The sequence below is a fragment of the Vipera ursinii genome (genome assembly GCF_947247035.1).
Source record: "Vipera ursinii genome assembly, chromosome: 6".
Taxonomy (NCBI): Eukaryota; Metazoa; Chordata; class Lepidosauria; order Squamata; family Viperidae; genus Vipera; species Vipera ursinii.
In genome coordinates this window covers 37,260,993-37,288,430 of record NC_139515.1, presented here as the reverse complement: position 1 = coordinate 37,288,430, position 27,438 = coordinate 37,260,993, and the positions used below count along the sequence as shown (strand labels likewise).

Sequence of the window (27,438 nt, the reverse complement as noted above, 5' to 3'; positions counted from 1 at the left end):
GGATATAAATGGAATTTTAAAAAAAAGACCAAATGGGAGATCCGCTCCAGGTTTTCCAGCCAGCCCGCCCAGTTCCTGAGTCAAATGTGTCCTTAGAGCTAAGCAGCTGCTCTGACTGCTGCCTTCCCCACCTGCCTTTCAAGTTGGGATAGACTACAGCTGTTCTTCAACTTTAGAAGGAAAGACGCCCAGACCCCAGCCTGTAAAAAATCACAGACTGCAGCTTCTTCTCCAATTGGTCCCGCTTTCCCTGCACAGACTAAATGGGAGATCCGCTCCAGGGTTTCCAGCCAGCCCTGTCCCTAAAGTTTCAGCACCCGGCGTATAAGACAACCCCTGACTTTTGAGAAGATTTTCATGGGTTAAAAAGTCGTCTTATATGCCGGAAAATACGGTATGCCTAGATTTTGGAACATTTCATAAATGTTGATGAAAATGTGTAAAACTCACTGTCTAGTACCATTCACTGTATTAGAGGTAGATGTTTTCAGACTTATTAAATGTAAGTGTTAATTGTTGTGGCTTTCTTGGCTAAATAATTAAAATCATTCTCATTTTTACTTTATGTTCAAGAGGGATTTCTTTGGATATTAGGATGCTTTTTAGACATTATTTGACAAAATAATTCACCATTGCTTTGGTGTACTAAAATAATAGGTATGATTTTCTTAGCAGTCCTAGACTGCTACGTCTGATTTGTTTTGTCTAATTTAAGGAAATTTCAAGTGCCAGGCAGCACCAGGAAGCATTTAGAAACTATGCATCTTTGTTCCATTGTAATTCTCCTGATTGCATGGTCCATTCAGCATGTTTTCCACATCACACATTAACAGTACAGAATTGAGTTAAACATTTTTCCCATATGAAAAAGAAATAATGAAAAATGTATATACCATCTTAACATAAAATTTTAGGTCAATGTAAGATGCCAATGCAATCTTTCTCAAAGAGGTTCTTGCAAATGTGTGGGACTACAATTCTCACAATTCCCTATATCTTCAATCTGTTGTTCTGTAAATGGTTTCTATTACAATCGCTGTGATTCCCAGACACAGTGTATCACATCTGAAAGGTTTCAGGCTAAGCGAAAGGCTGCATTGTGACTTATATATTCCCATTTTACCTCAGAAAAAGTCCCTGAGGAACATAACATCTGAATGTCAATAAAGGGGAAGTAGGGGGAAAGAGTAATATCAGTGAGAACAAATATATGCCAAAAGCTCTTACAGAATTAAATTCTATAATTAAAACAATGTAAATTGATTTAACTAATTTACATTTAAATTAAATACTTGATTAAATTAAAATACCAAGTTAAAAAAATCTTGATTTCCTTTCCCCAGGGGGGGACTGGAGGTGAGAATTGAGCACAAGCAAAACAACCATATTCCAAATCTTTAATATACCAAAGAGAAGCCTGTGGTCTCACTCTTTGGATAGCATTATATTGAAATTGGGAGTCTTTCAGACAGTCAGGCCCCCTACCATTTGTAGGTCTGAAGGAATCAAGGAGAGAAGCAACCTAGAACTAAAAAGAAATTTCCTGACAGTTAGAACAATTAATCAGTGGAACAACTTGCCTCCAGAAATTGTGAATGGTCCAACACTGGAAGATTTTAAGAAGAGATTGGGCATCCATTTGTCTGAAATGGTGTAGGGTTTCCTGCCTGAGCAGGGGGTTGGACTAGGTGACCTCCAAAGTCCCTTCCAACTGTGTAATTGTATTGTATAGTGTTGTGTTGTGTCTTCTGCTTAGAAAACAGTGACAACAAATGTATGTTTGTGGTTCCTTGTTCTGCAGCAGCTCACCCACAACCAATCTGGCTAGTGCCTGGGGAATAGATGTAAACAAGGATACTACATAGAACAACACCATGATCTCATCTTCCTCTACTCTCAATGCCTTCAGCTTCTGTAGGAAGTCTTCGGCTTATAGTGGTAGCATTTCTTTTGACTAGATGTTGAAACAATCAACTGCACTGGGGTATCTGTCTTATGTATTTTAGGTAGCCCATAGATGCATGCAGTGACTGAGTCTCTGGAACGGATCAGATTTAAGTCCTCTTCGTGGATCTTCCCTTGTTTGTTAAGTTTATTGGCCACCTTGTTAATATGATTCTTAAGAGTCATCATAGGGTCTTTATTGACAACTGTATAGGAATCATCATCATTAAGCATGGACTGGATTTTTTGATTGTACTCTATTCTGTCCATGACCACAGTGGCTCTGCCCTTATCGCCTGACAGGATCACTATTGAATTATCCTTGCATAGTTCCTGCAGGGCCGTTTCCTCTGACAGAAATAACAACAAAGCAATTGATTATGGGAGGGTGGGAGCTGAATAGACTGGTAACACGCTCATTAATCAAACGATTGGTGTTACAGAGACTATAAGAATGTGATTCTCAATCCAGGCTACAACTCTGATGATGTCAGCAGTCACTGACAAAAGCTGTCAGAATCCATTTATATTATATTCATAAATGGAATGTTTCAAACATATCCCATGGATTCTGCCATCTCCCGAAGAGAAGAGGATAGATGTGTATTGAACCGGCAATAGGCATTTCAAAGGAAAGGAGAAGCCTTTTGAACTGGGGAAACAAAAGGGGGGGCTAGCATCTGGTTTTTGTCACGGTAGACAGCAATAAACAAAAGGGTCCTAACTTCCTTTTTCCCACGAGATGGATGATACGAGAGGAAGGATGGGGGACTGACCAAATGGGGATTAAGGGGGGTTAAACCGGGAACTCTTTATAAGGGTTTACATCGTGGAAATATTTATTTATTTATTTTATTTATTGAGATTTCTATACCGCCCTTCTCCCTAAGGGACTCAGGGCGGTTCACAGGGCATATATAAATAACAATACAAAAATTAAAAGACAATTAAATCAATGCCCAAGTTAAAACAAGAATGATAAAATAATAACAAGCCTATAAAAACCCATATACCCCCATCAGGCCAGACCCGCTAGTTCAAATAAATGGGTCTTCAACCCGCGACGGAAGGATCGGAGGTCTGATGCCGTCCGGAGCTCAACCGGCAGTTGGTTCCATAATGCCGGAGCACCCACAGAGAAGGACCTCCCCCTGGGGGCCACCAGTCGACATTCCCTGACCGGAGGCACCCTGAGGAGGCCCTCTCTGTGGGCACGCACAGGGCGGAGGGGAGTCGACGCCGGCAGCAGGTGGTCCTCGAGGTATCGCGGACCCATGCCATGTAGGGACTTAAAGATCATAACCAAAACCTTGAACCTTACCCGGAAGGCAACTGGTAACCAATGCAGCTCACGGAGCAAAGGTAGTACCGGGAAACTCCCAAGACAACTCTCGCGGCCGCATTCTGTACCAGTTGGAGCCTCCTAGTAGTCTTCAAGGGAAGCCCCATGTAGAGAGCATTACAGTAGTGTAGGCGAGAGGTCACGAGCGCATGAGTGACCGTACATAAGGCCTCCCGGTCCAGATAGGGCCGCAACTGGCGCACCAGGCGAACCTGGGCAAAAGCCCCCCTAGTCACGGCTACTATGTGATCCTCCAGAGTGAGTCGTGAATCTAGGAGGACTCCCAAGTTGCGAGCCCTATCCACAGGGGGTAAAAGCTCACCCCCCATAGAAAGAGGTGGAACATCCCAGGTGTCCCGGGAAGCCGGAATGTACAGCCACTCAGTCTTGTCAGGGTTGAGTTGAAGTCTGTTCCTCCCCATCCAGACCCGAACCGCCTCCAGGCAATGGGACATCACAGCGAGGGCATCACTGGGGTGGTTTGGGGTCGAAATAAAAAGTTGGGTATCATCAGCATATTGATGATACCCAACTCCAAAACCACGAATGATCTCACCCAGCGGTTTCATATAGATGTTGAACAGGAGAGGCGAGAGGACCGACCCCTGAGGAACTCCACAAGTGAGAGTCCTAGGGGTCAACCTCTGCCCCCCTGCCAACACCGACTGCGAGCGTCCCAGGAGATAGGAGGAGAATCACTGGAAAACCGTGCCTCCCACTCCCAATCCCCTGAGACGCCGCAGCAGGATACCATGGTCGATGGTATCGAAAGCCGCCGAGAGGTCTAATAGGACTAGGACAGAGGAATATCCCCTATCCCGAGCCCTCCAGAGATCATTCACCAGAGCGACCAATGCCGTCTCCGTGCTGTGCCCGGGCCTGAAACCCGATTGGTAAGGGTCCAGATAATCCGCTTCATCCAGGACCAGAGGGAGCTGATGCGCCACCACACTCTCAACAACCTTCACAAGAAAGCGAAGGTTGGAGACCGGACGAAAGTTGTTCAATACAGCTGGGTCCAAGGCAGGCTTCTTGAGGAGAGGTCTCACCACCGCCTCCTTCAAGACGGTGGGGAAATAACCCTCACTCAAAGAAGCAGATATAACCGCCTGGAGCCAGCCTCGTGTCCTCTCCCTAGCTGCATAAACCAGCCAAGAAGGGCACGGATCCAATAAACATGTGGTGGAACTCAGCTTCCCCATAATCCTGTCCACTTCATCAGGGGTCACAGAATCAAACTCCTCCCAGATAACATTGACAGGACCACCCGTGTCCTGATCGCCAGACTCTGCCCAGCTGGAGTCCAAACCGGTCCGAATCTGAGCGATTTTATCCGACAGATGTTGACTAAACTCCTCGGCACGACCCTGCAAGGCATCCTCCCTCACCTCCTGATTAAGAAGGGAGCGAGTCACCCTAAACAAGGCGGCCGGGCGATTATCTGCGGACGCGATGAGGGTGGAGAAGTAATTACACCTCGCCTCCCTCATCGCAGCGAGATAAGACCTAATGTAGGTTCTTAACCGCAATCGGTCGGGTTCAGATCGGCTGGACCTCCAGCAGCTCTCTAGGCCCCGTTTCCGACGCTTCATCTCCCGGAGCTCCGCGGAGAACCATGGAGCTCGCTGGGATCTGCACCGGGTCAGGGGCCGCAAGGGTACAACCCGGTCAAGTGCCTCAGTGGCTGCCCTTTCCCAGGCTTCCACTAAGTCATCTGCCGAGTTGTGAGCAATGGAGGCAGGTGGGGACCCCAGCGCCGCTTGGAATCTATCAGGATCCATTAGGCGTCTGGGGCGGTACCATCTAATTGGCTCCGTACCCCCACGGCGGGGGGTGGCAAAATGGAAGACCAGCCGCAGGAGGTGATGATCGGTCCATGACAGGGGCATAATAAATGGAAAGCCCCCACCAAGATCATCCAACCACCGTCCAGATAAGAAAATCAGGTCAAGGGTGTGGCCTCCCTCATGAGTTGGTTCAGAAATTACCTGCGTCAGGTCCATGGCCATCATGGAAGCCATGAACTCCCGAGCGAGCTCAGATGAGCCTCCCAGGGATGGTAGATTGAAGTCTCCCAAAACTATAAGTTTGGGGAACTCAACCACCAACCCCGAGAGGATATCGAGCAGCTCGGGCAGGGCTGCCGCTGCGCGACTAGGCGAAATGTACACGAGCAGCAAGCCCAACTGCGCCCCAGAACCAAATCTCACAAAGAGAGAGACACACCCGACTATCTGAGGAACGGTGGTCTCCCGTGGACATAAGGTCTCCCTAATGATCACCGCCACACCCCCACCCCTACCTTGAGCTCGAGGCTGGTGTAGCACCCGGAAGCCTGGTGGGCAGAGGTCAACCAAAGGGACCCCACCCTCTGGGCCCAACCAAGTCTCCGTGATGCAAGCCAGGTCCGCATGCTCACCCTCAACTAAATCCCTGACGAGGGGAGCTTTGTTAACCATGGACCTGGCATTCAGGTACACCAGCCGGAGCTCAGGAGGCTGCACATCCTCGCTCCCAGGACCTCGGGTAAGGAGCAGAGGGTCGGAGCGCCTCACCGCTTGCAAGTAGCGGAGACGGCCCTCCCGGTAGCGATACAGCCCCCTGTCTATCCGCCTGCTGCCATTCCCCGTCGTGGGAATTGGTAGTCCCACGACCCGCTCATGAGCCCCGGAGTCAACGACACCCCGTTCTCCCCCCGCGCGGTCAGACCCAAGTCTGGCCTGAACTATGGTTGATTGGCCGCCCCCCATAGCCAGACAACCCCCATCTCCCACCCCTCTCCCAAACCCCATAAAATTTTTTGATAAAAACGTAATCAGGGGCCTCTTATTAAATTTATGTTGACGGCCCCTGCCCCTGCCCAGCCATCTCTCAGAGACCCAAAACTCGGGCCCTTCATCGAGGTTAGGATTTAAAGAGGCGGGTCGCACCCAGGCGAGGGGGGCACCCCTGAGGGCGAGCAAGTCTGTGCTAGTATATTGTCGCATGTTAGTCCAGCAAGTCCAGAATAGGCAGTCCCGGAGGTGATCATGTCCATAGGAGGGTCGAAGGCCGGAAAAGAAAATATCTGGATCCACACCCAACTGCACTGCCACTCAGTTGGGTGCCCCAGTAAACAGGCCACCCCCGCCCTCTCACGGCAGGTTGCAACTCTGTACCTGGGGGTGGTCAAAGATATACTCTGGGTAGGCATGCCCCATAGAGCTCCCACCTCTATGGGGCTGCAGATGTAAAAGTCAGCCACTCTCCCACCGTGGCTGGTACCCAGGACCGACCGAATCCAAAGGGGAGAGGGGGAGGTAGGCAAAGTTAATAGATGTATATATTCAGGCAGAAGGGTAGACGGGCCAAGATAGAAGAGATGGTCTGAAAGCGTCATCACCACCGCTAAAACGGTCCAAAAGCGGTATAAGGACCACCTGTCGCCGTTGCTCCATTGAAGCGGTCCGAAGACGCCGTTGCCAACACAAGCGGTCCGAGGCAGCACAGAAAACATCATCGCCGCTGGGATAACTCTCAGTCGCCCTCTCCGCCGCCAAAACGGCCCGAGGACGACAGCGTCACCAAAAGCAGCCTGATGCGGTCTGGGGTAAGATGGAAACACCACCGCCGGCGAGAGGGGCCAAAAGCCCGAGAAACGCCGCAGCCAATCACCGGCCTCCACAAACGGCCCGAATAGGCCAGAAAACGCTGATGCCGCCGAAGTGGCCCGAAAACAGGTCAAATGTTGCCACTCGGGCCAGAAGGCCCCAAGAATGCCACCGCTTAGTGCTGGTCGCTGAGAACGGCCAAAGCCCACTGCTGCCGTCATCGTCATCGCTGGATGCAGGCCATCTCCGCCGTCGAATGCGGCCCAAAGGGCCGCCGGCACCAGCGCCGACGCCCACGCCATCGCCGCCATCGCCGCCGCCAAGCCGGACCCACAGGCATCTCTCTCGGCGACCAAAGGCAGCCCAAGGGTGTCAAAGGCGGCCCGAAACGGCCTGGGGAAGCAGGAAACGCCGCCACCGAGCGCGGCCTGAGAAACTGCCGCTGCCAGTGCCGAGGCCGCCGCCCACGCCACCGCCGCCATCACCGCCGCCCGAACGAACCCGCAAGCATCCTCCTCGCTGACCGGGAACAGCCTGAGAACACCGAGCAGCCCAAACCGGTCCGGAACAGCAGGGAACAATAGGGAATGCCGGAGGCGGCCACAAACAGCTGAGGGCAGTCCGGAGAAGGCGGCCACGAACAGCTGAGGGCGGTCCGGAGAAGGCAAGCGGCAAGCGGCAGAAGGCAAACAAAAGGCGAACAGATGGAAAAGGCGACAGATGAAGAGAAGCAGGGCCCGCAGACTTCAAACAGTGTGTTGTGACTCAGGGCCAGCCTGTGGGTCCGACAGCCGGCTCCGATGTATCGGATGACTCAGATGAGGGGGAGGAGGGAGACGAACCGGCTGATGATGGTTTGGAGGCTTTGCAGAGCCCTCAGCCGGGGACCTCTTCTCAGCTGCGTGAGCCCGATAGTGCGGAGGATGATGACCCACAGCTGGCCCTGTTCAAGGACGCCCAACGCAGGAGGCAGTCGAGCAGGAACAAACAAAGAAAGGCTGTGGGACTCCTCGGGAGGAGGCACAGGGAGACCACGCCCTGAGCTCTCAATAAAAGGAGTGTTTGGGGAGGGGCTGGTTGCTGAAAGCAACTCTTCCGCTTGAGAAGACAAGCTCTAGTGTTTTTGTTAATTGAGTAATAAATCTTGGCAGACGCCTTTTAGCCTTGGACGCTCTCCAGTCTCTTCTATCTGAATAGGGGTTTGCCTTACTACAAGGCCAGAAGAGGGCTGGTTCAGAACAGTTTGCTTTCACCCTCCCACCCCTTACTACTACGATGGAGCAGCTTCTTGCCGAGAATGCTCAGCTCACCCAGCAACTCACTTTGCTGGCAGCTCAGGTGGCTCAACTGCAAGCTCAGGTACATGCTGCACCCCCACCCAGGAGGAAATGTCAGATAGCTATGCCGGATAAATTTGCTGGCAATCCAGAACTGTTTCCTGCCTTCCTGGGACAATGCCAGCTTTTTATCAGCGTGAGAGCAGCTGATTTCCCCACTGACTGAGATAAGGTGGGATTCGTGTTGAGCCTTCTGTCGGGAGATGCAGCTCATTGGGGCACGCCTCTGTTGGCACAGCCTAGCCCTTTGTTGGATAACTTTGGGGGGTTTTGTGACCATATGCGCCTCATGTACGAGGACCCGATTAAGGCGCAGACTGCCACCCGACGTCTGAAAGCTTTGAGGCAGGGTCAGCGCCCCCTACAGGCCTATATCAGCGATTTCCGGCTGCTTAGCCAGGATTCCGCCTGGAATGAGGCTGCGCTCGTGGATGCCTTTCAGGATGGCTTGTCAGAGGAGATGTTGGATGAGCTGGCCCGCGTGGACATTCCCTCAGACCTGAATGGGCTGATCCATCTTTGTCTGCGGATTGATGCCCGGCTGCAGCAGCGAAAGAGTCGCCGTGCCACCCCACAGACCCCTGCCGCTCCTGTTGAGCGTGTGCCCCCAGTCCAGAGGGAGGAGCCAATGGAGCTGGGTGCCGCCAGGTCCCGTCTATCGGTGACGGAAATGGACAGACGACGATCGGAGGGGTTGTGTTTTTACTGTGGGGACCCTGGACATTTGGCTGCTTCTTGTCCAAAGAAGCGTCAGCGGGCATCAGTGACCAAGCCGGCCCCGAGAAAGTCCCCTGCTTTGCTGTCGGGAAACGGCCTGAGCCCGATCTAGACGGTGTGATAGATCGGACGACCCACCACGACCACGCCGAGCGACGCCATTCCGACGGTGCCTGTGAACCTCCACGGCATTTGATTTTGGAGGCACGACTGATCCTTCCTGGCAAGCCAGAGGGGATTCCGGTCCATGCCTTAATTGACTCTGGGGCTACCACTAACTTTATGGACTCGGCCTTCGTGGCTAAATGGGCTGTTCCCCAGTGTCCGGTGGATCCGCCCATGCTAGTGGAGACTATTGATGGTCGAGTGCTCCTGTCCGGGCCTATTACGGCCGCCACGCAACCAGTGTGTATGGCCATCAGTTCCCATGTGGAGGCCATTCAGTTCTACATCACTTCGGATCTGCACTTCCCCGTGGTCCTGGGACTGGCGTGGCTCCGGGCGCATGATCCACAGATCTATTGGTCTCAGAACTTGGTCACCTTCCCAAGTTTGCAGTGCGTGGACCACACCCGCCATATCTGTGCCGGCCAGGTGGAGGGTTCCTCAGGGGTTTCCTTGCCTCCCGAACTGTCCGACTTTGCTGATGTGTTCAGCGAGTCAGAGGCGGACCAATTACCCCCGCACAGGCCCTATGACTGTTCCATTGATCTAGTTCCTGATGCGCCTCTCCCAGTGGGGCGTTTGTATTCCATGTCGGAGCCCGAGTTGGCTGCATTGCGGGACTTCCTGACAAAGAATTTGGCTCATGGTTTCATCCAGCCCTCGTCCTCGCCAGTGTCTGCGCCCGTGCTCTTCGTCAAAAAGAAGTCGGGCGAGTTACGGCTCTGCTGTGACTACCGGAAACTCAACACCATCACGGTGCGTAACCGCTACCCGCTGCCCCTCATCCCCGAGCTCTTGGACCGACTCCGGGAGGCTAAGATCTTCACGAAACTGGACCTGCGTGGAGCTTACAACCTCGTCAGGGTTCGGCCGGGTGATGAGTGGAAGACGGCGTTTGGTACTCGCTATGGACATTTCGAGTACACGGTGATGCCGTTTGGCCTGACCAACGCCCCCGCTGTGTTTCAGCATTTTATGAACGACATCTTTCGAGATCTGTTGGACCAGTTTGTCGTGATTTACCTGGACGACATCCTGATTTACTCCCCGTCGCGTGAAGCGCATCATCAGCATCTCCGTCAGGTCCTGCAGCGCCTCCGGAAACATCGGCTGTTTGCCAAGTTGGAGAAGTGCCAGTTCTACCAGGTGACCATCGATTTCTTGGGTCACCGCATTTCTCCTGAGGGCATCGCCATGGAACCAAGTAAAGTTGAGTCGTTGCAGAGTTGGCAACCCCCGCGTCGCGTGAAGGATGTTCAGCAACTTCTTGGATTTGCCAACTACTATCGAACATTCATCCCTGGCTTTGCTGCCTTGACAGCCCCCCTTACCCGGCTCCTGCAGAAGAAGACTCGGTTCCAGTGGAACGCCCCCGAACAACAGGCGTTCCAAGCTTTGAAGGACGCCTTCATGAAGGAGCCCATCTTGAAGCATCCTGACCCGCAATGGCCGTTTGTCATGGAGGCGGACGCCTCCGACATTGCCATTGGGGCCGTGTTACTCCAGGCAGCGACGCCCAACGGTACCCTTTTCCCTTGCGCGTATCACTCCCGGAAATTGAACCCCTCGGAGCGCAACTATACCATCTGGGAGAAGGAGCTGCTGGCCATCAAGGCGGCGTTCGAGGCTTGGAGGCATCATCTGGAGGGGGCGCGGCATCAAATCGAGGTCCGGACGGACCACAAGAATCTGGAAAGCCTGCAGACTGCTCGGAATTTGAACCAACGCCAGATCCGGTGGTCCCTCTTCTTTGCGAGGTTTGACTTCCAGGTGCGGTACATACCAAGCGGGCACAACCAGAGAGCGGATGCTCTGTCCAGGAAGCCCGAGTACACCCGAGTGGAAGACAAGCTTCCGCCCAGGACAGTGATCCCCGTCGAGTCTTTTGCTGCGGTGCGGGAGCCGGTGGATATACGGGCTCGGATCCGGGAGGCGCAGCAGCAGGAGGCGTGGGTGGCTCAGCGGAAGGAAGAGGTGGGGCCAGATTCGCCTTGGTCGGTCACGGATGGACTCCTGTATTATCGTGACCGGCTCTATGTTCCAGGAGGGCCACTCAGGGGACTCGTCCTCAGCCAGTGTCATGATAACCCGGCTGCGGGGCATTTTGGCCTGTTCAAGACTCTGAACCTGGTCTCCCGTACCTTCTGGTGGCCCCGAGTCCGACACGATGTCCAGTCTTATGTCACCTCCTGCGTCCCATGCAGGCAGGCCAAGTCAGCGACAGGGGCCCCGCCTGGTTTACTGCAGCCTTTGCCAACGCCCAAGAGACCCTGGGGGGCTGTGTCCATGGACTTTCTGACGGATCTACCCCCATCCTCCGGCTTCACGACAGTGTTTGTGGTGGTGGACATGTTGACCAAGATGGCGCACTTCATCCCCTGTCGCGGCTTACCGTCAGCTCGCGCCACTAGTCGCATGTTCATCCAACAGGTGTTCCGGCTGCACGGCCTTCCCGATAGGGTCGTCTCCGATAGGGGGGCCCACTTTACAGCCCGCTTCTGGCAGGAGTTGATGCGGGCGTTGGACATTAAGGTTTGCCTCTCGTCCGCGCATCATCCTCAGACCGACGGGGGTACCGAGAAGGTCATCAGCATCTTAGAGCAGTATCTGCGCTGCTACGTTAACCTGCAGCAGGACAATTGGGTGGACTATTTGGCCATAGCCGAGTTTGCCTTTAACAACTCGCAGCACACCTCCACGCAGATGACACCGTTCTTGGCCAACGTGGGTTATCACCCCAGGTTTTTCCCCCTTTCTCCCGTGGACTCACCGGAGCCGGCAGCGAACGAATTCATGGCGGAATTACAGGCGATCCATCGGTTGGTGCGACGGCAGCTGGAGAAGGCCAAGGCCGACTACAAGAGGTTCGCCGATCGGTCGAGAAGGGATATGCCTCCATTATCGGTGGGGGATCGGGTCTGGCTGTCCACCAGGAACCTACCATCCACTCGGCCGGCGAGGAAGCTGGACCACCGTTACCTTGGACCGTTCCCAGTCGAGGCCGTCATCAACCCGGTCGCCTATCGTTTAACTCTGCCACGTTCCCTGCGCGTGCACCCCGTCTTCCATCGGTCCTTGTTGGTCCCCGAACAACCGGCTTGTCCACTTCGCCAAGCGGAACCTCCCCCATCAGGACCTCGTGATGGCGACAGCACCCCCGAGTACGAGGTCGCCAGCATCAGGGATTCCCGCTGGCTGAAAGGTCGCTTCCAGTACCTGATCGAGTGGAAAGGGTATGGGCCGGAGGACTTCACATGGGAAGACGCGACCGCCGTTCATGCCCCTGCGTTGGTGACTGCTTTTCACGAACAGTTCCCATCCCGACCGCATCCGGATCGGCAGACCCGGGGGAAGGGCCCTGCGGTGCGGGATAGTGTTGTGACTCAGGGCCAGCCTGTGGGTCCGACAGCCGGCTCCGATGTATCAGATGACTCAGATGAGGGGGAGGAGGGAGACGAACCGGCTGATGATGGTTTGGAGGCTTTGCAGAGCCCTCAGCTGGGGACCTCTTCTCAGCTGCGTGAGCCCGATAGTGCGGAGGATGATGACCCACAGCTGGCCCTGTTCAAGGACGCCCGACGCAGGAGGCAGTCGAGCAGGAACAAACAAAGAAAGGCTGTGGGACTCCTCGGGAGGAGGCACAGGGAGACCACGCCCTGAGCTCTCAATAAAAGGAGTGTTTGGGGAGGGGCTGGTTGCTGAAAGCAACTCTTCCGCTTGAGGAGACAAGCTCTAGTGTTTTTGTTAATTGAGTAATAAATCTTGGCAGACGCCTTTTAGCCTTGGACGCTCTCCAGTCTCTTCTATCTGAATAGGGGTTTGCCTTACTACAAGGCCAGAAGAGGGCTGGTTCAGAACACAGTTCTCTGCCAGTTTCGTCAGCCACTAGCTGCCCTGTGCCTGTAACTATAAGCCCCCCCGTCCCCCAATCCACATCCCAGACAGCCCGAAGACTCCTGAGGGGCTCCAAAGGGACGCCTAGTAACTGGAACTCACGGAGCTCAATCAAGCACGTCCGCCATCTTGGGCATCCCTTTAAGTTATTCTTCTTAGCGTAGAAATACTGTCAGGTGGAACAGTAACTTATCTATTAAGTCCTGTCTCGCCTCCTACAACCAAGCATGTCATAGTAAAGATTCCTTTTGGACTAAGATTTGGCTCCAAGAGTTTTGTCTTCCTAAGACGTGGTTTGGGGTGGGTCCTGACAAAAGCTAAGTTTTTAAATAAATTGTTCAGTCTTCGTGATCTGTGTTTTAGTTTTTGGTGTGTATGTATGTATGTGTGTGTGTATACAAAAAAAAGCCTTGACAAATTCATAACACATATTTCCCTTGCCTTCTAGCTAATAAAAGAGAGAAAGAACCTGTGGCTCAGGAAGTTAAAACAACTGCCTAATATATAATCAGCCCAGGTTCGAATCTCAGATAAAGGGTATGACTGACTGATGAGAACATAATAGCCTCCCAACTTCTTTATTAGCAATTTGAATAATTCACACACACACACACACATATGTGTGTGTGAGAGAGAGAGTGTATGTATATATATATATATATATATATATATATATATATATATATATATATATATATATATATATAGAGAGAGAGAGAGAGAGAGAGAGAGAGAGAGAGAGAGAGAGAGAGAGAGAGAGTACACATACAATAAAGATTACAATTAAAGCAGAAAACTTAAATTTGATTTATTTAAACAATGGACATATTGAATGATATTTATGAATAATGGGCCAGAAATGTTTGGCATTATAAATACACTGTATTTGGAAGATAATATGGAAGAGGAGCAAGATTTACCTCACAGGCCTGAGACTGATTTGAAAATGAATTTAAAAATGTCAGGCTACAGGAATGATGTGAAAGGAGATGCTACAGTGGATGTAGAAATAAAACCAACTGATGTCTTAACAAGTGAGCTGGATTACTTTCTCATTTAAAAAAAAACAAGTTTTATTAATTTTTCAATTTTACATTCAAATTTTTAGGAAGCAGCATGGTGATTGGGCAATCAATAGACCAATAACAAGGTCTTTTGTACATGTCTTAGGTTACAGCATCAAAAATTCCCTCTCTATTTCCCTTAATTACTATATCACATTCAAGCTTGTTGTTGTTAGTTGCGAAGTTATGTCCGACCCATCGCGACCCTATGGACAACGTTCCAACATTCAAGCTAGTACACTTCTAATTATAACACAGTCAATTAAAACATTCATCAATATATTTTTACTTTAGATATCCATGTCGTTTTTAAATTTTACCTCATTTCAATTAGAGTATTAAATAATATCCATAATGTTTCTAACCCAGATTTCCCTTATTTCATAACATAGTAGTTATCATGTCTAAAATACACATATTGTTTACTTAAATACATTCTTAATTTATTTCACAAATATGTTCTATTTCTCATCCTAGTACCCCATCATTTACTAATAAAGTATCCTTTGTTCAATCCATAATTCAAAACTATATTCTAATAGCTAAATTTCATTTCCCTTGTAAGTCTAAGTCCTAAATATTAAAACAATATATTTTAAAGTCTCCCCATAGCCCATTAAGTGATATTTTAGGCTTTTCCATTATGAATCAAAAAAATCCCATTTTTTAAGTCTAACTACCTTTCTTTTTGTGCCAAGCAGGCTTCTATGCCAGTGCCTTTAAATCCTCAGGTGGATCTCCCTTCATTCCTACACATGTATACCGCCCTTCTCCCGAAGGACTCAGGGTGGTGAACAGGGCAATAAATACAAAAATACAAAAATACAAAAATTAAGAACAGATTAAACCATAGTGCCCAAATACAATAAATAAATTACTTAAAAACAATAATTAAAACCCAAACCCATCAGACCAGGCCGGCTTGTTCAAACAAATAGGTTTTTAGATCACGTCGGAAGGAGCGAAGGTCGGGAGCCATCCAGAGCTCAACCGGTAAACGGTTCCACAGGTCAGGCGCACCCACAGAGAATGCCCTCCCCCTGGGGGCCACCAGTCGGCATTCTCTGACCGGTGGCACCCTGAGGAGGCCCTCTCTGTGGGAGCGCACTGGGCAGAGGGAAGTTTAGTATATTTGTTGTCAGTTCAGTCTGGTCTTCTTCTTCCGGTTTCATCTGGCTTGAGTAAGAAGTCATGTCCAATGTTGTAGTTGTTGTTTGGTTGTCTAGATTCTCAATATGCTGTATTTGTTGATCTTTAGCATCCTCCATCTTAGTGTTGCTTTCTTCAGCTTCTATTGCTTTTTGAATTGTAGATTTTTTAGTTGAGATCAAAGTTTGGCTATCAAAGTTCTCAGTGGATTGTCCTTGTTCTTTAAAGTCCTCTGTCTTGATGTGAATTTCTTCCTCTTCTGTTGCTTTTTGGATTGTAAGTTCATCAGTTGAAATCAGGGCTTCATTTTGTAAATTTAAGCTGGCACCTTTGTCTTTCAGTCTGGAATTCATTAGCTTAGTAGCTTCAAGGATTTTTTCAAGTATAAGCTTATAGTTAAGTTGTGGGCAGTATTCTTCCATTTCTAAGGTGTTTACAGATAGTCCTTTAATGGAGGTTATTTTCTGATGAGTCAGTAAATGTTCACCTCCACTATTCCTAAGAGTGGTTTTCACCGCCCAGCTGTTTCAAGTTCTTATCTTTTTTAGATAGTACCAATGACAAATCTAGGCCACGGGTGGCCACAGGTGGCATGCGGAGCCATCCCTTGGGCACACGTGCCATCACCCTGGAAGGAGGCAGGGCCAGGCTCCTCCCCTCCACCTCTCCACGTGCACCTGCACTCTCTTTCTCTCTCTCTTCACTCTGACTTGGAGCAGGTGCAAGAGCTGGGCGGATCAGGGTTGGATGGTGGAGGCAGCTGCCAGGGTGAGTCCAGGTAAGCCTGCAGAATGATTTTGGGGGTGGGCATGGCCAATCAGGGCAGCAGAGGCCTTTTTCAAGCCTCTGGAGCTTGGATCAGGCCGCTGGGGTGCTGCAAAATTGCCCTGTGGCCATGGATTTGAGCTCGGGAAGGAAGGCAGGGTGATCCATTCAGGGGGTGGGGGTGAGAAAATGGTGGTGGTGGCACAGCGATCCATGCGGGGGAAAGAAATGGTGGCAGCAGCAGCAAGGACATCTGTGCAGTGGGGGGGAACAGTGGCGGTGGCACGGTGATTCGTGCGGGGGAGGAATGGCAGGGGAAAGGAGATCCATGCAGCAGGTGGGGGGGAACGGCAGCAGCATGGCGATCTGTGTGGTGGCTTGGGGAAACAATCTTCCCTCCCCCTGCTATGGCAGGCAGCTACTCAATGCGCTGTGGGCCATGCCCGGAACCCCCAGACGGCCACCGGGTGGTGGCAAGGAGATGGCCCGGCTTCCCCTCATCGCTGCTGGCCATCTGGGGTCTGTGGCCCAGTGCTCACCCTCCCCCTGTAGCTAGTAATGCTGGGGTCGCAGCTGAAGCGGGGGCATGGCCAGAACCTCTCGGCCCTCCAGCTGCGTTCTCCCAGCCATGTGGTGGACCCAGCAGTGCTGCGTGCCACTTTAAGGCAAGCGGCCGCGAGGGAGGCGCCCACTGCAGGACTTTGGCCGAACAAAGGGTGGCCCGCCAGGGATGGACCGGATCCACGCCTGCCCCCCCGTTATTCCCAACAGGGCGTTCTGCTCATTTTTTTCAGAGCTGGCCCGGCTGCAGCATCTGACGCACAGCCGGAGCTGCCCCTGGCCAGCCCCAGAGGCAAAGATCCGTGCCACACCGAAGGCTGGTTTCATTGTTTGGAGTTTGGGAAGGCAAGCAAGGGAAGTAGCGGGAGTTTGGACTTTGGAGAAATGGTTAGAGAAGTGTGAATGAAGGGAGCAGAAAGAGCTTGGAGTGAATGAGGGAATATGTGAATGTATAGAGGAGGAAGAGCTTGGAGGGAACGGCAGAAAGAGCTTGGAGCGAATGGGGGAATGTGTGAATGTACAGAGGAGGAAGAGCTTGGAGAGAACAGCAGAAAGAGCTTGGAGCAAAGTTCACTCACACTTCCTGCCCCTCCCCCCCCTTTGCTCCAAGCTCTTTCTGCTCCCTTCATTCACACTTCCTGGGCACAGAGGGGGAAGGAAGGAAGGGACAAAAAAAGAAGCAAGGAAAGAATGGACAATGGGAGGGAGGGAGGAAGGAAGAAAGAAAGGGACAATGAGAGGGAAGGAAAGGAAGGGACAATGGGAGGGAGGAAGGAAGGAAAGAAGAGACAATGAGAAGGAAGGAAGGAGATGGGAATGAGAAAGGGTGGCAGGCAAGGAAGGAGGGGAGGGGGAAGGAAGGAGATGGGAATGAGGAGGAGAGAGGCACATGACAACTGGGGATGCTGCAATGGTCATAAGTGAAAAATGGTCATAAGCCACTTTATTCAGTGCCTTTGTAACTTCAAACAGTCACTGTTGTAAGTCAAAGACTACTGTACTTTATCACTTTTTTTCCTTTTGGGGGGGTGTCATCAAGTTTTTGACACCTTGCTAGGCGACTGGAAAAGCCCTGAGTTAGAGTACGTGGATTGCAGCTGCTTTCTTGCAGGTATGTGGAATGGCGTGGGACCCACAGGTTTTGCAAAGTTACGTGAGGAACTTGGTTACAACTTATTAGGAAAGATAAAATAGACAACCAAGAATGCTTTATTGACTATTCTTTGTCCAGATTTTATATCAGTTGCATCTGCTAGTACAGGCATTCTGCTTCAGATTTCTGTTATTTTCAGCATCTGGTAAAATGAATGAGTACTTTTCCAATAACCTGTAAAATCCAAGACACTGTGCTTTTACTGTTTAATTTGCGCATGCCCAAGATGGCGGACGTGTTCGGCTGAGCTCCGCAGAGAGCTCCAGCTATTTCGGCGTCCCTGGAGTTGTTCGGGAGTTTCTAGAGCCCGCTGAGGTGTTTTCCCCTTGGTGTTGGGGTTCGGTGAGATGGGAAAGTGGTAGAAGAAAGGTTGTCGATCTCCGGTTACGAATTTGGACTTTGTGAGTTCCGGCGTTTTTTTGTTGAGCTGGGAGGAACCGCGGCTTGTAAGGCTCCGAACAGCTGATTTTTGGAGCCATAGAGCTGCGGCCTAGACCGGAACGCCGGAGGACTGTGAAGATTGCGAAATGGAGGAAAAGAAATGGAGGAAGCTGGCCGTTGGGCGGCATAGACTATTTTCATGTCGCTCGTGTTTTCTGGGGCCAGCTGGACTCGAGTTGTTGAAATGGTGGAAGAACTGGCATTGCTTCAGAGCAGTGTGCAGAGAGTTGAGAGGGAGTATCATGGCTGTTCTTCGCTCTTGTTTTTACTGCTTGGTGGCCACTTGGAGTTTGTTTTGCGCCTATTCTTGGCGAAGAGGACCTTCGGCTGGGCGTTGGATTTCTGGCGCTGCATGCTATTGGTCAGACGGCACAGGTCAGCTTGTGTCGCCCATGTTCTGTGGCCATTTGGACTTGAGCTACCTGTTCTGGATCTATCTGCTGTTCAGCTCTGTTCGCTTTCCTCGCTTCTGAGAAGATCCTCTGCAATTGGAACTTTTGCTATCTTCAGCTTATGCCTGGAAATTGCTGCTCAAATTTCCTTCTTTTCCCCACGAACTCACCGAACCCTCTGGACTCAGAAGGTCCTGGAGCTGAGCCTCTGTGAGAGCGTGGCTCAGCTATACCATCAACTATACCATCAATTATGCCACCCTTTACCATCTGCTATCTCCCTAGAGGTGAGAGACCTAGGGAGGTATGCTTTATTTGGGGTGGCATCCTGTCCGCTCCTAGATAGGTTTGGGCCCTCTGTGAGAGGGAGGTCCCCGATCTGTCTCGGAAGTTACCTGGAAGGTATCCAGCTCAAGTGGCAGGGAGCTGGTGGACTGGACATTGTTGACCTTTTATTTGACATCCTCCTGAGTGACTATGGGACTGCCTGGCTGGACTTACCTGAAAAATGGTTTATTTATCTTATTCAAGCACGGACTTATTTGCACTCAGGGGTGCCCCCCCTTCCTGGGCGCGACCCGCCTTTATTTCAACTTATCCTCTTGATGACGGGCCCAATTATTGGGACCTTGAGAGAAGGTTGGGCAAGGACAGGAGCCTCTGTCATAAATTTAATAAGAGGCCCCTGGTGCACTTTTTAGCTCAATTTTTTGTGGGGTTAGGGAGGGGGTGGGTTCACATGAGGTTTGGTCAGGAACTGGGGGGGTTCCACCAACCGTTTCTCAGACCAGGCCCGGGATTGATCGCGCCGTGACGAGGCTTGGGTTGGGTGCCTCTGGGGCCCCGGAGCGGGGTGTGGGTTTGTTTATTCCTACGGCGGTTGGGAATGGCAGCAGGCGTGCGAACAGAGGGTCATATCAATATTCGGGATTGCGTCCCTGCTGTCTCCAAGCGGTGATGCGCTCCGACCCTCTGGTTTCGGCCCATGGTTCTGGGAGCGAGGATGAGCAGCCACCTGAGCTCAGGCTCGTGTATTTCAATGCCAGGTCCGTAGCTAACAAGGCTCCTCTTATACGTGATTTGATCGAGGAGGAGCATGCGGACCTGGCTTGCATTACGGAGACCTAGTTGGGCCCAGAGGGTGGTGTAACTCTGGTTGATCTTTGTCCATCGGGTTTCCGGGTGCTGCACCAGCCTCAGGCTCAGGGTAGGGATGGAGGAGTGGCGGTAGTTGTGAGGGAGACCTTATGTCCGCGGGAGGCCACCGTTGTCCAGATAGTCGGGTGTGAGTCCCTCCTCTTGAGATGCGGCCCTAGAGCTCAGTTGGGCTTGCTGCTGGTGTACCTTTTGCCTAGTCGTGCAGCAGCAGCCCTGCCTGAGCTTCTCGACATCCTCTCAGGGTTGGTGATTGAGTTCCCAAACTTATGGTTTTGGGTGACTTTAATCTACCATCCCTGGGGGGATCATCTGAGTTAACTCGGGAGTTCATGGCTTCCATGACGGCCATGGACCTGTCGCAAGTTATTCAGGGTCCAACTCATGGGGGGGTGTCACACGCTCGATTTGGTTTTTCTATCTGGACGGTGGTTAGATGATCTGGGTGGGGGTTTCCCAATTGTCATGCCCCTGTCATGGACCGATCATCACCTCCTGCGGTTGGTCTTTCGTTTTGCCACTCCTCATCGTGGGGTTGTTGAACCAACAAGATGGTTCCGCCCTAGGCGCTTAATGGACCCTGAGCAGTTCCAGGCGGCGCTTGGGTCCCCACCTGCCTCCTCTGCTCACAGCTCGGCCGATGCCCTAGTGGAAGCCTGGGAAAGGGCAGCCACTGAGGCACTTGACCGAGTTGTACCCATGCGGCCCTTGACCCAGTGCAGATCCCAATGGGCTCCATGGTTTTCCATGGAGCTCCGGGAGATGAAGCATCGGAGACGGGGCCTAGAGAGCTGTTGGAGATCAAGCCGATCTGAATCCGACCGGTTGCGACTAAGGTCTTTTACGAGATCTTATCTCGCGGCGATGAGGACAGCTAGGTCTAATCACTTTGCCTCCCTCATCATGTCCGCAGATAATTGCCCGGCCACCCTGTAAAGGGTGACCCGCTCCCTCCTTAATCAGGAGGTGAGGGAGGAGCCCTTGCAGGGTCGTGCCGAGGAGTTTAGTCAACATCTGTCGGACAAAATCGCTCGGATTCGGACCGGTTTGGACTCCAACTGGGCAGAGTCTGACGATGAGGACGAGGGCAGTCTTGTCGATATTATCTGGGAGGAGTTTGATCCTGTGACTCCTGAAGATATGGACAGGATCATGGGGAAGCTGAGCTCCACCACGTGTTTATTGGACCCGTGCCCCTCCTGGCTGGTCTATGCAGCCCGGGATGGGACACGAGGCTGGCTCCAGACAGTGATAACTGCTTCTTTGGGTGAGGGTAGTTTTCCCGCCGCCTTGAAGGAGGCGGTGGTGAGACCCCTCCTCAAGAAGCCTGCCCTAGACCTAGCTGTATTAAATAACTTTCGTCCGGTCTCCAACCTTCGCTTTCTCACGAAGGTTGTTGAGAGCGTGGTGGCGCATCAGCTCCCTTTGTTCTTGGAGGAAGCTGACTATCTGGACCCGTACCAATCAGGTTTCAGGCCCGGGTACAGCACGGAGACGGCATTGGTCGCTCTGGTGAATGATCTCTGGCGGGCTCAGGACAGGGGTTGTTCCTCTGTCCTAGTCCTGTTAGACCTCTCAGCGGCTTTTGATACCATCGACCATGGTATCTTGCTGCGGCGTCTCAGGGGGTTGGGAGTGGGAGGCACAGTTCTCCAGTGGTTCTCCTCCTACCTTCTGGGCCGCTCACAGTCTGTGTTGGCAGGGGGGGCAGAGGTCGACCTTGAGGCCTCTCGTTTGTGGAGTTCCTCAGGGATCGGTCCTCTCGCCTCTCCTGTTCAACATCTACATGAAGCCTCTGGGTGAGATCATTCGTGGTTTTGGAGTTGGTTATCATCAGTATGCTGATGATGCCCAACTTTTTATTTCAACCCAAAACCACCCCAATGATGCCCTCGAAGTGATGTCCTGTTGCCTGGAGGCGGTCCGGGTCTGGATGGGGAAGAACAGGCTTCATCTCAACCCTGACAAGACTGAGTGGCTATGTGTGCCGGCATCTCAGGAAATGCAGATTATTCCATCTCTTACTATGGGGGGGTGAGTTATTACCCCCCGTAGATCAGGCTCGCAACTTGGGGGTCCTCCTAGATTCACAGCTTTCCTTAGAAGACCATATAGGAGCTGTGACTAGGGGGGCCTTCGCCCAGGTTCGCCTGGTGCACCAGTTGCGGCCCTATCTAGACCGGGATGCCTTGTGTACAGTCACTCATGCGCTCGTGACCTCTCGTTTGGACTACTGCAACGCTCTCTACATGGGGCTGCCCTTGAGGACCACTCGGAGGCTTCAGCTAGTGCAGAATGCAGCCGCATGAGTAGTGTTGGGGGTCTCCCGATACTCCCATGTTACACCTCTGCTCCATGAGCTGCATTGGCTGCCAGTTGCCCTCCGGGTGAGATTCAAGGTGCTGGTAATGACCTTTAAAGCCCTACATGGCATGGGTCCAGATTACCTACGGCAGCACCTGCTGCCGGTGTCAACTTCCCTCCGTCCAGTAAGCTCCCACAGAGTGGGCCTCCTCAGGGTACCTCTGATCAGAGAATGTCGATTGGTGGCCTCCAGGGGGAGGGCGTTCTCTGTGGGCGCACCAGACCTATGGAACCGCTTGCCAGTTGAGCTCCGGACGGCCCCCGACCTTTGCTCCTTCCGACGTGATCTAAAAACTTATTTATTTGAACAATCCATCCTGGTCTGATGGGGTTGGGGTTTGGATTTGGTTTTAACATCGTTTTAATCATTGTTTTATATTGGGCATAATTATTTAATTCCTTTTTTAACTTTTGTATGTATATTTTGATATTTATTGCCCTGTACACCACCCTGAGTCCTTTGGGAGAAGTGCAGTATAAAAATAAATAAATAAATAAATAAATAAATAAATAAATAAATAATTCCCCCTCATACAGTAGTGGAAACCTTTTGAGAAAAGTGTACAGTAGAAATGCCACCTTTGGTTAAGTTTCCATCAATTTTTCTTGTAATTTCTTTATAACTGTAGCCTTGTTCACTTAATAATACTATTTTACATCACTTTCTGGGCAACCAGTCAACTCTTTGCACCATTATTTTAATTTTATTACATTTCACAAACTCAGTGAAAGAACACAAAAACTTGATAGTGATCACATATCACACTGACAAATGTCCTCCTCTCAGCTTCCATACATGACAACAATAATTGAATCCTACTGTGATCTGATTGGCTTATTGCCAAAACAAGATGATGAGCCTCCTGCCCACTGTCCCACCCACCAGAGATCCCCTGGATCTCCCCCAACCCTGCCCAGCCCCCACAGGCATCCCTCCTCAGAAGCAACATTGAGGTGGCCATGCCCAGACATGACTACCATAGCCATGCTCACTCAGTGGGTCATGCCCACCTGGCACCCGGCGATGCATAAGTGGGTTTTGGGTTGTAGTTTGGGCACTCGGTCTCTAAAAGGTTCGACACCACTGATCTAGGCTGTAAGCTGGTCTCACAGTAAAAAAAAATCACTTGCTATACCAGGCTTCACAAGGTGTCCTTGATAACATGTAAAATCTTTTTCCAGACCAGTTAGGCTTTTATCCAGTTTAAAAAATTTTTCCAGCTTAACAAATAGATAAGGTAATAGGTCCCCATAGGAATAGGACCTTTTTGGGACTCCAAATATCCAAAAGGTGCAAATCCAATTAATTAGTTGTTTAGTTTAGTTATTCTTTTCTTTTCTTTTCAAAGCTTTAATTCCCCAGGTAGGTAAACACCAACATTCCAAGGGGGGAAAAGAAAATTTCAAAACACTCCCACAGGAAAGTAGTTGGGGGTAAAAGAAAGGTAAGGTAAGATCTCACCCAATTCTTCTGCGTTGCTTTCATCATGCTTGGTGGTGCTTTTGGCTTTTGGCTGGTACAGCTTAGTGATCAGCCATGTCGATGGCCGATCTTTTCTTCGTTGGTCCAAAGGAGCTGCTCCGGATCAAAAGGAAGGGCTGCCACCCTTCCATGATCAGTCGGAGGTCCTCCTCATGGTCGTCAACCCTGCAGGGTGACCTTTGACCCTTTTCATGGTCTCCCAATGGAGGAACACTGGGGGCACGTCCGCCAGCGCCGCGATCGCAAACTGGAAGCCAGGATTACTTTCTTATATTAGATTCACAAAAAGACTGGTTTAACATTTTGAAGAGTTCTGTGAGAAAAAACAAAACAAATGAGAAGAAATCAAGCTCTAGGACTTTATTTGAGAGGATTAAGCATCAAGATTGTGAAAAGTAAAGGGAAGAAATATAAGATCAAGATTGTTAACAGCAAAAGGAAAGCACAGAAAGTTGGTTATTAGATACATTGTTATTTCTGGTAAACCTTAATGAATTTTTGCTAACATCAGGAAAGAAATGACAAGATTTTATGGATTTGTTTATGGGTAAGATATGAGATTTGTGAAGAAGAAAACATTTGTTGTATTATAATAGAAGATGATAAGTTACTAAAATTGTTCCTAATTATTGTTATGAAGGGAGAAATCATTTCTTTATTTTTTCCTTTATTTTTATATATGTTTTTCTTTTTTGCACTATTTTTTCCTTTCTATTTTTATTTTTTTAGTTTATTTAGTTTAATTATTAAAATGCATTGGATTTTCTGCATTAACAAAGTCATTCCTGTCAAGGATTTTGTGAAAATAGAGCAATGCTGAATCTGTAGTCTATAGCCCAATATTGGCAAATTCACACTGCTCTGACATTGTGGACTTGTTCTCGATTTCACCATTTGCATTTCCAGGTCACACTAAAAAAAAAAAGACTAGGAAAACTACTCCTGTTGCAAAATAGCCACATCAAAGGATTATTTCTAAGCAGTGTATCAGAGAACTGAACCATATATAGATGTCTTTTCAGGTGTTGTATGTCTCTTATGATATCCTCCATCTGTAATATTTGTTTGCCTATGCCCTGCCTTCTCAAATGTCAGTGTACAATGTGGTTTAATGAAAATATTCCAAATCTACAGTACATTGAAATGTCACAGTATTCTACAGCAGTAACAGGTAATAAAAGTGCATTCATGCTATGCCTCATAATGTTAAAGAAAATCCTGCTTTCTTGTTTCCTTTCAGCAAGTTCATTGCAGACCGCGAAAGCAGAAGAAGCCTAACTAACAGCCATTTGGAAAAGAAGAAGTGTGATGAATATGTAGGTTCCTCTCCTCACCTCATACAGGTTTATTCTCTAATGTTGCATGTGTACAGAAACTGCTAAAACATTTTGATGTCCTATGCAAGGAGAAGCTTTGCCATTAGCTATCCTTTTCAGGACTGCTCATTTGTGTTTCATTTATGTGCTTATATTTATGTCCTTGCCTTCCTTCAGTGTAAGTTGCATAATTCTCTGCAGCCCACAGTTAATCTTCCTAATGATCAGTGAATGCAGTGTGGGTAAAGTAAGAAGCAGGGAATTTTTCTTCCAGAATTCCAAAATTACCTAATGGAGACAAATGGTGAAGGTAGATAAATAAAAGTATTTGTTCAAACAATTAAATTATGAGATTTTGATACCTAACATTTTCAAAAGCTTGAAAAGGAGATTAGCCAAAGTAATGGGTGAGGTTCTCAATGACCGCTAGTTATGATGGTCATATTTTAATTCCATTATTGCCTTTCCTAACTTATGGCTATGCTCTCCAAGGAGTTGTAGTGAAAGCTGCTGCACATGATGCACTCTAAACTAATACAAGGCTTTTTGTGAGACCTCCTGGTAGAATCAGCATATTTGGTACAACTGACCATGTTTCACTCTTAACAAGTCTAGATGGCAGGACATGGATGAGCAGAAAAGTAAAGCCATGTCATTCTACTTTTAGTAGTCCACCTCTAACACTTTTACCATATTGACTTCTACCAATCCTCTTAGAGTCAATTATTATGATCCTGCTTGTAAAAGACATCTTCCTAACCATGAAGCTTTGAGATGTGTTGTGTAAAAATAAAGAAATGCATGAATTTGGCTTTAAAACAATTTAGGTGAACCTTAATTGACATAAAGATTGAGGTGATAATGAAATTTAACAGGATACAATAGGACCCAGCTGATAGGTACTAAATAGATACTGTATATATTACTAGGGATTACATTTAAAAAATACTGACTTATCTGTAAGTTTTGTTATATTACTGAACTCCACTGAGCAAATAACTGAATGTTAGACTCAACATACAAGTGACTAATGTAATGACAAAATGACTTCTCAAAATGAACATTGAACAGAATACAGTTGCCAAGCTTTGAAATTAAGTTGCTTTCTACCTTTATATCCCTTATTCTTTCTTTTTACAGAGTCCAGGCACAACATCTTTGGGAATGTCTGTCTTCAACCTTAGTAATGCTATCATGGGCAGTGGAATATTGGGTCTTGCCTTTGCTTTGGCCAACACAGGAATTGTACTCTTTATGTAAGTAATTCATATGCCAAATCTCTTTGGCAGTTTGAAACATACGAGGGTTGAATGAAAAATAACACCACTTCCATAATTTTAGTTTAAATAGGGATGTTTTAATAGATGAAGTAAGAAAATTATCCTTAAAATGAATTATTTTGTTGTTAGTATTTATGTCTCCCAGCAGTCAACTCTATTTGCACATACTTCTGCCAAAGTTGGACAACTTTTAAAACCATCATGAAAGAATTCCACATTTTGTTTCTTCAGTGAGGTCCTAACAGTCCTTTCCACTAGTTTGAAAAAAAAATCAATTCTTTTGAGTATATCACCTTTACATTTTTTGGGACTAGCAATGTAGAATACTCATTTCAGCGTCACCATAAACAACTTGAATTTGATGTTGAATTTCAATTGGAAGGATCCTTTGGCAATCAAAATTTAATCATCACATTGCTTAAAGTGCTCTTACTACAGGCTTTCACTTCACAAACAATAGCAACAGAACAGAGCCTTTTCTTATAGCAACTTCCTGCCAGTTGAGAAAGAACAGAGGCTAAGGAACACATAAGAGCTTCTAGCACATCAGTTACTGCTACCTGTCAGTGATTTACAACTTTGGGAGCATCATTTTTCATTCAATCCTTATAAATATTCAGGTGAAGACACAGACAAAATTCTATTTTTCATACTTTAATGCAGAGGTTTACCTGATCTGTGTTTTCCTAACCAGTGCATAAACAAAATACACAGGTGTATTCACTAGTAGTTTCTTAGGTTTTGCAGTGTAATTCATAAAAACAGATATGCAGAATTATTAAGTAAAAATAAAGGAGTCCCTGTGGATTTTACTCCGCTAATCATTACCAACTATAGGGGTTGGTGCCATCTCTGTTTCAAGGTAATTGAGTCAGTACTCTTATGTGGCCAGCATGACATCATTGGAGTGCTCTTACTTTCCCAACCTGGTACCTGTTTATCTAGTTGCATTTGCATGCTTTCTAACTGCTAGGGTTTTTTAATTTTTATTTTAATTCCATTTATATCCCGCCCTTCTCCGAAGACTCAGGGCGGCTTTACAAGCTTAGCAGTAGCCTTCATTCTATGTATATGCCTGCTTATTAGGGCTTTCATACACCCCCCCCAAGCGGCATTATTACAAAGTCAGCTTAATTGCCCCCAACAATCTGGGTCCTCATTTTACCTACCTCGGAAGGATGGAAAGCTGAGTCAACCTTGAGCCTGGTGGGATGCGAACCTGCACTAATTGCAGGCAGCTGGTGTTACTTAAGGAGGCATTAGCCCACTGCTCCACCAAGGCTCTTTGTTAGCAGGAGCTGGAGTGAGAACAGGAGCTCACCCCCA

The 27,438-nt window shown here is 49.1% G+C and overlaps 1 protein-coding gene across 2 annotated transcripts in view; it reads left to right on the top strand.

Moving 5' to 3' along the window:
* Positions 1–27,438, top strand: part of SLC38A1 (solute carrier family 38 member 1) — a 156,780-nt gene that overhangs the window by 72,174 nt on the left and 57,168 nt on the right. For both annotated transcript variants that reach the window (XM_083366464.1, XM_083366465.1), the window contains 2 exons: positions 24,757–24,832; positions 25,973–26,088. In XM_083366464.1, coding sequence (XP_083222590.1) covers positions 24,757–24,832; positions 25,973–26,088 — 192 coding nt within the window. The remainder of the gene's footprint in view (positions 1–24,756; positions 24,833–25,972; positions 26,089–27,438) is intronic.